General features: G+C 47.5%; 1 protein-coding gene across 1 annotated transcript in view; it reads right to left on the bottom strand.

Annotated features, from left to right (window-relative positions):
- STAG3 (stromal antigen 3) overlaps positions 1-17,060 on the bottom strand; it is a 63,148-nt gene that overhangs the window by 12,095 nt on the left and 33,993 nt on the right. The window contains exons 24-28 of the mRNA XM_054980499.1: positions 7,589-7,757; positions 7,362-7,498; positions 6,428-6,529; positions 3,094-3,239; positions 2,854-2,982 (exon numbers count right to left, since the gene is read on the bottom strand). Of these exons, the coding sequence (XP_054836474.1) occupies positions 2,854-2,982; positions 3,094-3,239; positions 6,428-6,529; positions 7,362-7,498; positions 7,589-7,757 (683 nt within the window). The remainder of the gene's footprint in view (positions 1-2,853; positions 2,983-3,093; positions 3,240-6,427; positions 6,530-7,361; positions 7,499-7,588; positions 7,758-17,060) is intronic.

Genomic DNA, 17,060 nt, shown 5'->3' with positions numbered 1-17,060 from the left:
AAAAAAGGCTAATTCAATCTTGGGTTGTATCAAAGGGGCCATAGCGTCAAAATTGCAGGAGGTCATAGCCTCTCTCTATACTGCCTTGGTCAGGCCACACCTGGAGTATTGTGTGCAGTTCTGGAGGCCTTACTTCAAAAAGGATGTGGACAAAATCAAGAGGGTGCAGAGGAGAGCGACGAGAATGATCAGAGGTCTGGAGACTGAGCCCTACGAGGAAAGGCTGAGGGCCTTCAGAATGTTTAGTTTGGAGAAGAGGAGGTTGAGGGGGGACATGATTGCTCTCTTTAAATATTTGAAAAGCTGTCATTTGGAGGAGGGCAAAGAGCTGTTCCAGTTGGCAGCAGAGGGTAGGACGCGAAGCAATGGGCTAAAACTACATGCACAAAGGTACCGGCTGGATATTAGGAAAAACTTTTTCACGGTCAGAGTAGTTCAAAAGTGGAATCAGCTGCCTAGGGAGGTGGTGAGCTCCCCTTCACTGGCAGTTTTCAAGAAGAGGCTGGATGAATACTTGTCAGAGATGCTTTAGGCTGATCCTGCACTGGGCAGGGGGTTGGACTAGATGGTCTGTATGGCCCCTTCCAACTCTATGATTCTATGATTCTAATGTTTAGCTGAAAGTTCTATTGATTTAATTTCAACCTGTTGGTTCTGGTCTGACCTTCTGGGGCAGCAGAAAACAACTCCGTGCCATCCTCTATATGGCAGCCCTTCAAGTACTTGAAGATGGTTATCATATCACCTCTCAGTCGTCTCCTCTCCAGGCTAAACATACCGAGCTCTTTCAGCCTTTTCTCATAGGATTTCGTCTCTAGACCCCTCACCATCTTCATTGCTTTCCTCTGGACTTGCTCCCGTTTGTCTGTATCCTTCTTAAATTGTGGTGCCCAAAACTGAAGACAATAACCTAGGTGAGGTCTAACCAGAGCAGAGCAGAGCAATTCCATCACTTCTCATGATCTGGACACTATGCTTCTGTTGATACAGCCCAAAATCACTTTTGCCTTTTTAGCTACCACCTCACACTACTGACTCACGGTCAGGGTATGGTCTACTAACACCCCTTGATCTTTTTCGCACATACTACTGGCAAGACGAGTCTTCCCCATCCTATAATTATGCATTTGATTTTTCTTACCAAAATGCAGAACTTTACCACCAGATACCACCAGTTTCTATCCTCAGCACCCCCAATTAAAAGGCAGCAGATGTGAAAGCCTTCTTCCTGAAACCTGCTGCCAGTCTGTGAAGGTAATACTAACCTTGATGGACTGACGGCCTGATTCAGTATAGGGCAGCTTCCTGTGTCTATGTGTTCTTACTCAGTGGCCAGGGTCTTTTGCAGAAAGTCACCAAGGAGAGGGGCTTCCCCTTATCTTTCATCCAACTGGTTAGCAGAACTCCTAACTGAGCTCAGCAACACCAGACTTTCCATTAGGATATCTGTTTTTCGAGCTACCCACCTCGCCATCTCTAAACAGAGCTGCATGGAAGGAGGTTTAAGGTAGGACAGCAGCCCAGGAGAAACCACCCAACTGAGCATCTCACTGTTTCCAGCTTTCTTCCCTTCCCAAAATGGGTAGGCGGCACTTCCACAGGACAGGTGAGTCCTGTGAAAGAAACCAGCTGAAAAGATCCTTTCCTTTATTATTATACTTCTCTGACCAAAGCTCTTAAGAAATCAGTACAATTACTCTCTATAGCAGCTTCAAGAAACCACAAGCGCTAGAGCTTTGGTGACAGAACATGTTATTTCTGAACTGGTACCTGCCAGCAACACAATTCAACAGATTATGACTCAATATAAATATGTGCAGATTGGAAGAAGGAGGGCAAGAAAGGATGAGCTGGTGCTTGGCTCTTGTGGCCCTTTCTTGCATGCCCAGGATAATGTCAATCGCCACTTTGAGGTCAGGAAGGAATTTTCCTCCAAGCCAGACTGGCCAGAGAACCTGGTGTTTTTTTTGTGGTTTCCTCTGGCACAGAGCAGGGGTCACTGGGAGAGGTGGGGAGGGTAGGAGAGAGAGCTGTGGATTTCCTACTTCGTGCATGGGTTTCGACTAAATGATCCCTGGGGACCAGAAGGAAGTCAAGTACACAACAGCACTGGGTCTCTTCCCCTATGCTGGCTGATCTCAGTTCCTACCACCAAGTAACCCATAAAACACTCAATCCTTCCACCCACCAGCTATCCCCACCCCCTTTCATTCCACCCACCCTGATACCATCCAAAAAAGCAAAAAGGGAAATAAAACACACACACCCAAAATTCAGACACCTTAAATTATAAATTAATTCCCTCTAATCCAACTGTACCTCAAAAAAGGCAAAAATGGCAAAACTGAACTAGAAGAGTTTTGGGGAGGGTACTCTCACCCTTAAGAACCTAAGAGAAGCCATGTTGGATCAAGTCAATGGTTCATCCAGTCCAACACTGTGTCACACAGCGGCCAAAACCCAGGTGTCATCAGGAGGTCTGCCAGTGGGGAAGGGACACTAGACGCCCTCCCACTGATTGCCCCTCCTCAAACACCAAGAATACAGAGCATCACTGCCCTAGACAAAGAGTTCCATCTATACCTTGTGGCTAACAGCCACTGATGGACCTCTGCTCCATATGGTTATCCAATCCCCTCTTGAAGCTGTCTATGCTTGAAGCTGCCACCACCTCCTGAGGCAGTGAATTCCATGTGTTAATCACCCTTTGGATGAAGAAGTACTTCCTTTTATCTGTTCTGACCCGACTGCTCAGCAATTTCATTGAGTGCCCACAAGTTCTTGTATTGTGAGAAAGGGAGAGAAATCCTTCTCTCTCTACCTTCCCTATCCCATGTTCATCCCAACACTCACAGCAACGCTTTGTCAGGATACAGCAGCCGTGGGGAAAATTCACTCAGCAACTCCAGAAATGGCAAGTTGACGAGTCCCAGCTTGGAACTGGGAGATCCTGTCTCCTGGAATGCAAACTTTATTCCATCCCTGAATAAGGAAAAGATTGGCAAGCACAACATTACCAAGCATTCGAACTGCTCTGCCCCCCCCCTTTCCTTGTCACTCCCTGGAAAGCAATGCCCCATATAGCAGCCTCACTTGTGCAGAGTGACGAGGGCCGAGCGGTTCTGTAGCCGATGCAGCCCAAACAGCAGCGAGAACCGGCGGGCCAGGTCTCGGATCTCGAGAAAGGCAGCAGACTCTATGCCTGCTGGTCCCTGCTCCAGAAGCAGCTGTGTCAGCAACTAGAAAGAATATCGGACTTGCTGTGAATGTTTCTTCTTACCAATGTAGAGTAACCTGGCAGTGAGTTATTCTTCCTCCTTCACAAAAACAGAACTGGAAGGCCCCCCCCCCGTTTCATCTAGTCCGAACCCCTGCGTGAGGAAGGAAATCCACAGCTACCTCCCCCACTGACCCCTGCTGTATGCCTGAAGGAAGCAAAAGGATTCCCAGGATCCCCGTCCAAACTGGCCTGCAGGAAAATTCTTCCCTAACCCAGAGGGGGTGGACTGGGATTACCCTGGGCACGTAAGAAAAGGCCCTGAGAGCTGAGCACCACCTCCTCGCTTCCTGCTGTCTCCTTCAGGCTCGGTCTAAATTCATACCGAGTTGGAGAACAACAACAGCAACAACATTCGATTTATATACCGCCCTTCAGGACAACTTAACACACGCTCAGAGCGGTTTTTAAAGTATGTCATTATTATCCCCACAACAAACACCCTGTGAAGTGGGTGGGGCTGAGAGAGTTCCTAGATGCTGTGCCTGACCCAAGGTCACCCAGCTGGCTTCAAGTGGAGACTCAGCATTGCTGACAGACGGCCATCTAGCCTCCGCTTTAAAAAACCCAAATAAAGGAGAAATCACCACCTCCCGAGGAGGCTTGTTCCACTGACGAACCGCTCTGTCAGGAAGTTCTTTCTCACGTTTAGCCAAAAACTCTTTTACTTTGATTTTAACCCATTGTTTCCGGTCTAACCCTCTGGGACAACTGAAAACTCCACTCCATTGTCTATGTGATGGCCCTTCAAAAACTTGAAGATGGCCATCGTATTACCTCTGTCATCTCCTCTCCAGGCTAAACCTGTCCAGCTCCTTCAACCTTTCCTCATAGGACTTGGTCTCCAGACCTCTTGCCATCTTTGTTGCCCTCCTTTGGACACATTCCAACTTGTCAACATTCTTAAACTGTGGTGCCCAAAACTGAACCCAGTACTCCAGGTGAGGCATAACCAGAACAGAGTAAAGCAATACCACCGCTTTGTGTGATCTGGACACTATACTGCGGTTGATACCGTCTAAAACTGCATTTGCCTTTTTAGCTACAGCATCACACTACTGACTTGTTGCACCAATATAGATAAAAGCACATGACAATAATCAATACTGAGCAATACTAGGCCAAGCACTTGTATTCTAGATGGGCGTTCAGACTTTGCATGAACCATCTGTGTTTTTTCTGTGTGTTAGGTAATTCTAACAGGTGTGCTTTAATCTTTTGACAGTTAATTAAAATAGTGGACTCTATCGAGATTCATGTTCCTCTACCAGAGATTCAACCAATAGTGATCTCTCAACTTAACTTTTTCTGACACTTATCAGAAATTTATAGTTTTGTTTTGCAAGTTTGAGTATAACGTAATTTTTTACTAATTGGAAGGTTGTACAATAGAAACTATGAATATTCAATGAAGCATCAGACCAATTATCGTTTGTTTGTGCTATCATGTGAACAGACCTTAGATATTTGCATATGATGACTTATAAAATTGCCAATTCAGATAGAATGGCAGAGCTCTGATGGAAGAAATCTCTTGAGAGAATTTAGGTGAGAACTTATTTTTACCTATGCATTTCATAGAAACTTTGATTATGTTAAACTTGGAATTTATTAGGAAATGTTAGCAAACTTATTTCTTATTGCCTTTTTGTGTTCTGTTTTTATAAGATTTACATTAATAACCACTTATATTTTGATTACTTGCTTCATTAAAAAACTAGGGTGTATTTTCAATAAAGTGAAATAAACTCTAGACTGGTGTCTGTGTGTTTGATAAAGAGTTGCAAAGCAAAATTGAACCCTATACATAAATACATGTACTGATAAACAGGTGGTTCAAAGAACTTGTCTGTCTGGCAGGTCTGAGAACTAATTGCTGAAAGCTTTCCAAGAGGGAAGACGCACCTTTCTCTTGGCTAAGTGGAAGCTGGGTTCCAGACACGGGCAAGAGCTCGTTACAGACTCACGTTCAGTGCAAGATCTACTAAGACCCCTAGACCCTTTTCACGTGTGCCACTGCCAAGACACGTCTCCCCTAGTCCTGTAATTATACGTTTTTCCCTACCTAAATGCAGAACTTTACATTTCTCTCTGTTGAAATTAATTTTGTCCGTTACAGTCCAGCTTTCCAGCCAGTCAATGGGTCAAGCTCAACGAGACGCCAGGCAAGTGTTCATTCTTGTATCCAGTGATGCCATTTTACCTGGGAACTGTAGCTGTCAAAGACAGAGCCACGGAGGATTGCTGGGGGTGAGGAAGGGTCCCCTTGCATCCCAATGCTGGCTGCTTAGCTAGCTTCCCCACCCTGCACTCTAGGTGGCAGTGCAGGGTCAGCACACCTGGGGCTTCCAACTATTTTGGGCTGCCTCCACCGTCCCTCACTGCCTCTGGGAGTGTGAGTGCGCAGCCACCTAGAGCCTGGGGGTGGGGGAACAGCCAGGGTGCAGGGGGAGGGAGAGAAGGGGCCTAGCAGCCAGTACAGGCAGAGGAGGGCTGCAAGGGGACCCCTTCCTCTCCCCGGGCAATCCCCCGTGGCTCCGCCTTTGAAAAGTCCAGTTCCCAGGTAAGATGGCGTCGCTGGGCACCGGAGCGAACACTCGCCTTTTTCAGCTTGACCAACCGACAGGCTGGAAGGCCAGGTGGAAACTAACAAAATGGATGTCAACAGAGATAAATATAAACGTCTGCATTAAGCACGTGGCTGACCATTCTCAGTGCTATCATGCGCTGACAAGCAGGCACGAGGGCTGACCCTTTTGCCATTGCCCCCAGCAATAATCAGTGAGGTAGACTGCCACTGAATGTAGAAGTGCTACAGAACCACTGAACCTAATAGGTCTTTGTCCAATTGCCTCTTAACGTCATCCAAGCCATTTTGTGACTGCATTCTATGTTAACTGTACATCCTGTAAAGAAGTACTTCTCTTTGCCAACCCCAAATTTCACTGCCCATCAACTGCATTAGGTGCCCAAGAGTTACAGTATCGTAAGACAGGGAAGGTCCACTCTGTTCCAATTCTTCTACACCAAGGATGCATTTATAATGGCTCAGCCATCGTTTCCTCTAAGCCGGTTATAACCTCTCCTTATGAGGAGGAGAGGTCGCTCCCCCCCCCAGTCCAAGTGCCCCCCCCCGCACTTCTCTGATACCTGCTGCAAGCTGAGAAGAAGCGTATGGGCCCACTCGGCCCGGTCAATTTGACGGGCCCGATTCAGCGTCTCCTTGATGATGTCCCCGTAATCATTGTAGAACTGGCATGAGGAGGAGAAATGAGAGAAACACCCAAGATTTATTTATTTTTTATTTCAAATTTGTATTCCGCCCTCCCCACGAGTGGGCTCAATTACAAAATGCAATTAAAATACAATTAAAAATTCATGTTCATTAAAAACAACACATTTAAAACAGGATGGTGGACAGCCTTCACAGGGAGGATTTTATACACCCTTTTTTCAGGCCGGCGGAAGCCCAGCCTTAGCCATATGCCTGGCGGAACAACTCTGTCTTGCAGGCCCAGTAAAAAGATAGTAGGTCCTGCCGGGCCCTGATCTCAGCAGACAGAGCGTTCCACCAGGTGGGAGCCAGGACCGAAAAGGCCCTTGCTCTAGTCGAGGCTAGGCGGGCCTCCTTGGGGCCAGGGACCACCGACAGCTGTTTGTCCCCTGATCGGAGTGTCCTCTGGGGAATATATGGGGAGAGACGGTCCCGTAGAGTTGCCCTTCTTCAGCACTGCTGAGGGCAAACACAACTGCCAAAGTGGCTTTAAGCTGGAGCTCCTCAAAGTGGCGGCCAGGCAGAGAGAACCACAACGGCTCTTGACAGTGGCCCCCCGAGACCCCTTTGGAGGAGCACGTTCTCTTTCTCCAGCAGGAGTGGCTTAAGAGAGGAGAGCGCCTTGGGCTGCCGTGCTCGCAGCCCACAGGAGAACACTAACGGGGGGCTGAACTGCCCTGCCAGAAGCAAGGAAGGTTTCTCCGCAGCCGCTGCACTCCTCCCCACAGCACCTTCCCCAGCCACGGATGCGTGTATTCACTGCTGCTGCCATCAAGCCCAGGGCCTCAGGCTGCCCCGCGCCTTACCAACCTTGGCGTAGTGCTTAAAGACATCCGACGCGGCACTCAGCTCCACGACTCCGTAGACAATGAGCTTGCAGAACCCAGCCAGGAGGATGCGGCGCTGGTGCAGACGCTCGATCTGGAGCTCCTCCTCCTCCTCCTCATCTGAGGCAAAAGCCCGTCTGAGGACGTGAGCATGAGGCCGGCCCCCCCCAACCCTAACCCTTCCCCCCCCTGACCCTGGCCCGCACCCACCACTCTCGGGAGCCTGGGCTGGACTGAAGATATGGTCCATAAGGAAGCCAGCCAGCTGGGACTGCAGAGCAGGCTCTGCCTGATACACCAACGCTTGCAGCACTTCCTGGCCCCCTTGTGCCAGCTGCGGGCCAAAGATCAGGAGCAGATCGCTCAGCAACACAAAGGCCTGGAAGGGGCAACCAGAAACGAGAGCATGCATTTACGTCATATTTCTAATTCCCAAGTGGCCCCAACGTGTGGATACTTAAGTTGGAGAACTGGGACCACCTGCTTACAGACCAAATGGTTCTGTGAACTTGGGGCACCCCTCAGGTTTGTAGAAAAATCTGAAAAATCAGACTGGGGGGGCTAGAACCCTTCCCCTCAACACAGAAGAGTTCACCATGCAAGTGCAGAGAACTGTATGAGAACATGTGTGGGGGGGGGAGGAGGAGTAATGGGGAAGAAAACCTTACCCCCAGACACAGGTCCACGAGGAAGGCCCTGTGATGCTGGGGAGCCCCTGCTGCTGCTGCACCTGAAGCAACAGGGTGCTCCCAACAGTCCAGCTGCAGGGGGGAAAACCCGCTTGGAATTTACAAGTGTTCACTCTCTTCTGTCATGAAAGGGTTAATCTGTTTGTGTCTAGCTAGGCATAATTAGTTAGCTTGAGGCCAGTTAGATGTCGAGTTACTCTTCCTGCCAGGGCAAAGGGGAGTTGCATGCTTAATGAACAAATCTAGGATCGATTATTGGCTGACCAGGTTTACTGGGGGCAATTAACATTCTTTCCTTTGTCCGGGACGCCATTCCTCCCTAGCCAGTTAGACCGTTATCTCCAGCATGTAAGGATGTAGAAACTAAGTTAGCTCTTCCTTATTTTATCTCCAATGTAACCCTTATTATTTTATCCTTTATGTACTAAACATTATTTTAGAAGCTGAACACACATGTCTGTGTGATTCTTTATCTGCTGTGCAATTCTCTACTCTGCGAATCATAATCATAATCATAACCCAACAAAACCGTTGGGCCACAAGTGGTCTGCCACCAGAGGAAAGCAGCCCACCCTGGCTGCCAGCAGCTTCCAAAGCCACAGGCAAAGCTGGATCAGGGAGCTGGGAGAGGACCTTGCCTCCCCTGGGCCCACTGTGGCCACTCCAAGGCACCTCCGCTGATACCTATTTCTGCCTCCAAATGCCTCAACTGGATGGTATGACCTACTGTATTGAAAGGAGGAACAACAAAGAAGCACGGCCTTTGTCTACGTTCAGACAGAGGTCATCAACTAAAGCCACCAGAACAGTCTCTGCCCCATAGCCTGGCCTGAACCCAAACTGAAAGTGGTTGAGAGCACCCGAGTTATCCAAGAATGCCTGGAATTAGTTTGTTACTGCTCTCTCAATCACTTTACCTAGAAAAGGCAGATGACAGATAGGGAGATAATTGGTCACATCATTTCTCTCTATAGATTATTTTTTAAGTAGACGCAACCCTCCTCTGTGTGCCATGCGCACGCACAAAGGACTGCGCGATGTCATTGCGCGATGCCGCCATTGTGCAGCGCAAGCCGGGGGCATTCGCCGGCGGAGGCTGCTCCGTGCTCTGTCCCGGCAGCGGCTCGTGGCTGCTGCGCCCGGCTGGGGGCGTGTGGTGGCAGCAGCGGCGGCACGGGGCTGGCTGGCTGCAGCAGCTGCGGGCCAACCACGCCACCCCCTCCGGCGCCTCTCCAGTGCCCTCGCGCCTGAGGCCACTGCCTACCTGGCCTCTATGGGCGTGCCGGCCCTGAGGAAACCAAACAGGAATGGCTATAAAGGCTGTTCCAAGACCGCCCCCCCCCAGCTCTTTACCTAAGACTGCCCTTGCTTTTCTCTTTCCACCAAGGGCTCTCTTCTCCTGCCTGCCATTTGCCCCAGTAGCTCCTGGACTCTTCTGCATAATACTAAGCCTATTAACCCTTCTCAGGCTGTTCAGTGCTGACTGTAACAAGTTAAATATTACAAATACCTAGGTATCTATTTTCAATATAATGCGACTTGGTCCACCCACTGCAAGTCTGCAGCGAAGACAGCTGACATTAGTACTTCAGCTATAGCACGTTTTTTTTCCTCCAGAGGTAATCAATTTGTACCAGCTGCTTCCAAAATTTTTAAGTCCAAAGTGATTCCACAACTATTGTATGGCATTCCAATTTGGATTAGGGCCTTTGACCGGGTCATTGAACGTGTCCAATCTAAATTTCTGCGAAAAATCCTGGGCCTACCGAAGTGTGTTCCATATACAGTTATTTGCTTAGAAACTGGCTTAATTTTAGTGGAAACGAGGGCATGGCTTATGACATTTAAATACTGGCTACGGTTACATTATAATTCTGACCCTGGGAGCTTTACATATCAAATGCTTTCAGAGTCCAATGTGTCAAACTGGTCAGCGTATATCATGGAAAAAATGGAAGGCATGGGTATATCCGTGGACTCACTGTCTATGTTAACATCAAACGCGGCATTTCATCAAATGAAGAGTAGGTTGCTAGATATCGAGCGCCAGAAGTTATATAGCTTGGCTACTAAAACCTGCTCCCCCCTAAGCTTTGAAGTCCCCCTCACTGTAGGGAGGATGGCTCCATATTTATCCTCCCTGCAGGTGCCACAACTTCGTAGAGCCTTTTCTTTGGCCAGGTGCAATGCTATGCCTTCGGCCATTCTACATGGCAGATTTAACAGGATAGACTATTCAGCTAGATGCTGTCTATGTGAACAAAAATGTGTCGAGTCAGTTACTCATGTCCTTTTGCATTGTCATTTGTACGCTGGTATACGTCAAACATACTTGAAAGCTGTCTTAACTAGTATGATGGATTGTTCTGACTCGCTCGAAGTCTATAGACTGTTGAACGATTCCTCTCATGATGTCACTGAGAAGGTGGCTGAGTTTCTCCATTCTGCCTTGAAGTTGCGTCAAAGGATATCACGGAGTTAAGCTCTAAATGTATTTTTGTATTTGTAATACAGCATTCTTTTAACTTTGTTCTTTCTTTTTTGTAAGTGGATAACTTGAATTGCTGCTATATGCCAATAAAGGCTAACTTAAAAACAAACAAACAAGAATTCTCCTTGAACCACATATGCAGAAAGCCTCAAGAACTCTGCTAACATTTTCACAAAGCTCCATTAGAGTGAAACAAAACACAGCCAGAGCAGGTCTCAGGAAAGAGCATTGCCACAGCCACAGACCTAGAGTCAGCTACCAAATCCGCAGAGGAGCACCAGCCTTTCCAAGGTGAACCCTGTGCAAATCTGATCCTCTGATCAATGAGCGTGGAAGTCCTTCCGGCCACTCCCATATCTGAAAGCCTGCACTCCTGTACAGCGTCAGGACAGCTGCTGGCTGGACCTAGTGCAGGACTCTGACAGCCCTTGCTTCAACTCCCGCTTTCCCCTTCTCCATCAAGCTCACCTCTGTCATGCCCCACCTTGTTTGTAAAAGCACCTGGTTTGTTTTGCCTTTTTGTTTTGTTGGGGAAGGAGAAGGAACAAGACCAGCAGAGTCCGTCATTCCTTCAGACCTTCCTTTCAGTGAAACTTTTCAAAGACTGTATGAAGGAGGTGGACAAAAGCCTATGCATGTCTCCTTTTCTTACAAGGGATGACACAGTACAGGGCAGCTTCAGGTATTCGTAAGACAGACCGTTTCCCTATCACAGTCAGACTGGTCTCCTCGGACTGGCAAGCAGCTCCCCCGAGTCTCAGGTCCAGACCTCCTTTCACATCACCTACAGCCTGATCCTTTTCGCCTGACAGCACCTTGGACCTTCTGCTTTCCGATGAGATGTTCTGCAGCTGATCCATGTCTTGCACGGCAAGACACGTCTCTCCTTTGGCCTCCCCCCAAGCAGCTCAAAAGCAGAGAGCCCTTTGGAGCAAACTTCCCTGACTGAGGTTCTCGCGCTCCTCTTCCTCAAACGCCTCTTTGCCACAACCGTTTCTTGCCCAAAGCATCTGCAGACCTTCGGCCTCTGCCCTGCCCTGGGACAGGTTAGTTCCTCCTGCCCGTTGGCATACCTCATTTCTGTGGCACCAGCTTATCACCTTCCTCCTCCTTCCTGGCCTGCTCTCAGCTCTTCTCTAACCTTGGTCTGACTCCGAGCTCCTCTGACTAATCAGCAAGGTTTCCGCTAGGCTTGTGGTGGGGCTGGCTTTTTGCCTTAACTGAACTGATTTCCACATATCTTTAGACTTAACCATAATTCTTAAGATGCAGTAGCAACTGAGAGCCAGGTGTAGTGGTTAGGAGCAGCAGGACTCTAATCTGGAGAGCCAGGTTTGATTCCCCACTCCTCCTTCGCTTGAAGCCAGCTGGGTGACCTTGGGCTAGTCACGGCTCTCTGAAGCTCTCTCAGCCCCACCCACCTCACAGGGTGTTTGTTGTTGTGGGGATAATAATGACATACTTTGAAAACCGCTCTGAGTGGGCATTAAGTTGTCCTGATCGAATGTTAAATCGAATGTTATTATTATTATAAATCCTTACCCAGACATTAGTTTCTGGTGGGTAGCTGTGTTGGTCCACAGTAGAACAGCAAGATTCGAGTCCAGTGGCACGTTAGAGACCCACAAGATTCCCAGGGTACAGGCTTCCCAGAGTCAAACTCCCTCATCAGGTAATCTGAAACCCTGTTGGTCTTTAAAGTGACAGATCTTACCCAGACCGGCCGCTCCCAGTTTTCTGTTTGATAGTTTGTGACACCAACGTCACAAGGCATCGAACGCTTCCCCAGTTCCCTTGCAGTGTACTAATCACAAGACTGTAGCTACGCCGCAGCTCTTCTGCTCTCCTTTTTTCTAAAGAACAGCCCAAAGGGCGGGGGGGGGGGGGAGGCTCTGCACCACTGAAGAAAACTGCATTATTTGCTCTCCGAAGTCTTCTTTTTACATTCAAGACCTAATGGCTGGCACCTACATGACCCTTCTTTACCCGACCCTTCTACCAACAAGTCCGGGACAGCAACCAAGGCCACATCCACACGGCAGATTCTCCACGCTGCTTTCGTCGTCGTCGTGAATGCAGAAGCAGGCACGGTGGCAACAGCTTCCACCAACTAGAGTTTCCTGAACACTTTTCTTTCTTTCTTTCTTTCTTTCTTTCTTTCTTTCTTTCTTTCTTTCTGACTTTTCCCTCCCACTTGTGCTTCACAGCCACACAACATTCAGCATTCCATGGCTACACAGTTGCCATGGAAACTCGCCAACCCTTACATGGGAGCCAGCCTGGTGTCGTGGTTAAGAGCGGCAGGACTCTCATCTGGAGAACCAGGTTTGATTCCCCACTCCTCCACTTGAAGCCAGCTGGGTGACCTTGGGCCAGTCACTGTAAGGAGCAGGCCCTTACACCATATTCAGAGTAAAACTTTGGTTCGGGCTTCATGCTTGCAAGAGATCTTTCAGGCCTGTTTGCTGAGAGAGGCACAGCCAGTGTTAATTGGTTGCACCTGCATTCCCATCGGCCTTGAGAAGCTCAGTGCCCGCCGTTGCTCTCAGCTCCAAGCCATACTCCCCAAACTTTCACACACTGGGGTAATGTCCAATTAAGTAACGAGCCCTGATTGGTTCCTTACTATTCCAGAGTTTACCATACTATTCCATCCTACCTCTTTACACCATTCAGTCCCGTTGTGACCAGCTATGCTGCCTTGTAACCACTGCCAGCTGTCAGCTATGGAAGAGGAGAGCCTCCAGCTCCATGCCGTCTCCAGGATGCCCAGAGTGAGCTGGCATGGATGGACTTTGGCAAGAGCAACCTGCCTTGGAGCCAACTCAGAGAATGTTTAGACAGCTAGCCAGCAAAGGAGTATTTTGGCTAGATAGAACATAGATAGAATTAGCAAGCTGTTACTTGTTTTTGCCTTGCCTAAATGCTTTTATGAGCAGTTTCTGCCTAGCACATGCTCCTATGTTTCCTTTTTAATAAACTCCTTTTACCAGTCTGTGTCCAGTGTTGCTTGCTAAGGAGGTATATACACACTCAAAAAAGAACCCAGAAGCGAGGGTGCTTCAAACTAACGACCAGAGCTCTTAGAGGCTCCTAGGGGTCCTGTGTAGTCTGGAGAACTGGCAAGGATGGGGGGGGGGGATGAGAGGCTCTGGGTCGATACAGTCACAGCTTCTCGGTGCTCTCTCAGCCCCACCCACCTCACAGCATGATTGTTGTGAGATGATAATGACATACTTTGTAAACCGCCCTGAGTGGATGTTAAGTTGTCCTGAAGGACAGTATATAAATCGAATGTTGTTATTTTCTTCACATGTGCTCTGTGATGAATCCATTAAAATTTGAAATAGATAAATGGCAACATACAGTGCAAAGTCACAGTAACAGCCATTGCTCCCCCGTTTTTAAACACTAAGTTCCAGGATGGTCAGTCTAAAACACTGGCCCAGATTAAAGGAACAGACTTAACAACAACAACATCATTTGATTTATATACCGCCCTTCAGGACAACTTAATGCCCACTCAGAGCAGTTTTCAAAGTATGTCATTATTATCCCCACAACAAAACACCCTGTGAGGTGGGTGGGGCTGAGAGCTCCGGAGAGCAGTGACTAGCCCAAGGTCACCCAGCTGGCTTCAAGCGGAGGAATCAAACCCGGCTCTCCAGATTAGAGTCCCGTGCTCTTAACCACTACACCAAACTGGCACCAAACTAGGGCATGACTTGTCATACACCCTATAGCAACAGGCTGTGGAAGAAAGATATCTGAAGGATATCTAGTGTCAGAAGAAGGGAGCTCTGACTCTATAAAGCTTACACTCTGAAAATCTTGATGATCTCTAAGGTGCCGCTGGATTCAAATCCTACTGTTCTACTGCAGATCAACAGACCCACCTAAAACTAAAGATACTTGAAAGAGCTTCCCAACTCTTTGTTGATCATCTTCCAAGCCTCTTGGAGGAAAGGTGATGTGCCAGAAGACTGGAGGAGGGCAAATGTCATCCAATCTTCAAGAAAAAAAGTAAGGACAATCCTGGCAACTACAAGCCAGTCAGCCTGACCTCTGTCTCAGTGAAGATATTGGAACAGATATTCAAGGTGTCAGTCTGTGAGTGTCTGTCGAACACCAAGGTGACACGGGGAAGTCAGCACTGATTTGTCCCCAACAGGTCCTGTCAGACCTTCATCTCCTTCTAAGACTGAGTGAGAGGCTTACTAGATGGCAGAAATGCTGCAGATGTAGTTGATCTGCATTTCAGTAACGCTTCTGAGTGTTAGAAATAACAATGTCTGGTGTACTGCAGCAGCAAGAAGTAAGAAGAGCCTACCATGCAGGGGGCAGCAAGGATCACTTAGTTAGGACAGTGAGAGTAGCACCTCTCTTGTTTCCTGGGGGTCATTTCCTTGTCTTGTCTCCTATTGGGCTAAACAGGGCAATATCCTGCTTCTTCTCTCTCCTGCCACACTTCTTCTCTGTCTCTGCAAGATGTAGTCAGATAGCTAGGATCTATCTCTCCCTTTCCCTCAAGTATGTAACTTCCTCAAATAAAGCTTTTGCCTCTCTGACCAGCTCGGCGTTTAATTCCGCAGCGTAGTTTAACACTCGCTCTAACAGGGTAATGGGCCACAGAGGCAATTAACGCAAGCTGAAGTTAAGAGAGAGCAATAAAAGTTCTGCCGTAGCCGCAGGCTAAAGCACAGAGGGCAGACAATAGAGGAAAGATGGCGGACTCCTGGGGAGCACAGCAGGGGTTCCAGATCGACCGACTAGGCGACGGGAGGAACTATGATCTTTGGGCAGAAAGAATAAAAGCCCATCTTATTCAACTGGACGTCTGGTCTGCAATAACAGATGAAAAACCGACTGGAGATCCTCAGAAGGAAGCCAAATGGGTCAAGCACGACAATAAGGCAAGATCTATTATCATTAATGCTTTAAGTGATAAACAATTGATAAGAGTTATTCATGAGCCCACTTCTAGACAAATGTGGACGTCTCTTCTAGAAATAAACCGTCAAGAATCAATTAAAACTAAAATTTTGCTAATGAGGCAATTGTATCGGATTGAGATGAAGCCTCAGGAAAAACTGAAAGATCATATTGCAAATTTCATGGAATTAACACAGAAATTAAGATCCCTTGGAAAGGAGATCCAGGATGAGGATCTAGCTATAATTTTGCTGTCTAGTCTTCCTCAATCTTATACAAACATAGTACATGTTTTGGAAATGAGAGAAAATTTAAGCTTAAACTATGTACTTGCAAGACTGCAAGAGGAAAGTTTTAGCAAACTGGATCATATAAGTGAGCCAAGAGAGCTAGCTTTAAGAGTCAGTTCAAGAAGGGATTTCTCCTGCAGCGTCTGCAGAAAGAAAGGACATTTAAAGGAAGACTGTTGGTTTCGTGATTCACAGAGAGTTAGCAAGCAACCGCCACGATGGATGGGAACAAAGGGCTTTAGGAATGCTAATGCAGCCATTAAGTCACCTAATGCCGATGGTCAAAGGAAAAGCAGATCTGATAAGAATTGTTTAAATGTTGGTAAAAATGATCAAAGCATATGCAAATGGGCAATTGACAGTGCATGTACTAACCATCTATGCAATCAAGAGAAGTTTTTTAATGAGATGAAAGAAAGCCAGGACAAATTGTATACAGCAAATGGAGAGGCTTTAACGGCTCGGGGACAAGGGACCGTATCTGCATGTTGTGCACTACCCAGTGGCCAAACTAGAGAAGTGCAGATCACTGATTGTCTATACGTACCTGAACTTAAATCTAATTTAATATCGGTTTCTGCAATGGCCAAAAGAGGAATTGAGACTGTATTCAAAGGAGAGAAATGTTTTATTAGCAATGAAGGTGAATTAATTGCACAAGGCACATTAGAGGATGGCCTGTATATGCTGGATTGCTCTGAAGGCGCAGTGAATTTAATTGAAAAGTGCACTCACAAGAATTGTACTAGTCTTATCCATAGAAGGCTTGGACATGCTAATATGGATTATATATATCAGCTTGAAAGGCAGAATCTGACTAATGATTTGCAAATGAGAAAATGTCCTGATGCAGAGAAATGTGTTTGCTGTATTCAAGCCAAAGGCACAAGACCTTCTTTCACCAAACAGAGTGAGAAGCAGACGACAAGACCACTGGAGCTGATTCACAGTGATGTCTGTGGACCCATGGGAACAGAAACACCCAGTGGAAGTAAGTACTTTCTGACTTTTACTGATGATTTTTCAAGATTTACTGTGATTTACCTGCTCAAGGAAAAGAGCCAAGTACTGGAAAAATTCAAGATGTACCTAGCAATGGTGCAGAACAGATTCCAGAGAAAACCAATGGCTATCCGCACAGACAATGGAGGCGAGTACGCGGGGAAGGAGATGACAAGCTTCCTAGCAGCTGAAGGAATAGAGCATCACCTGACCGTGCCATACACCCCCGAACTCAACGGGATAGCAGAGAGGAAAAATCGTTCTCTCACAGAAATGTG

This window comes from Eublepharis macularius, chromosome 5 (assembly GCF_028583425.1).
Source record: "Eublepharis macularius isolate TG4126 chromosome 5, MPM_Emac_v1.0, whole genome shotgun sequence".
Classification (NCBI taxonomy): Eukaryota; Metazoa; Chordata; class Lepidosauria; order Squamata; family Eublepharidae; genus Eublepharis; species Eublepharis macularius.
Note: the sequence above shows the minus strand (reverse complement) of the source record. Positions and strands in the feature narration are given on the sequence as shown.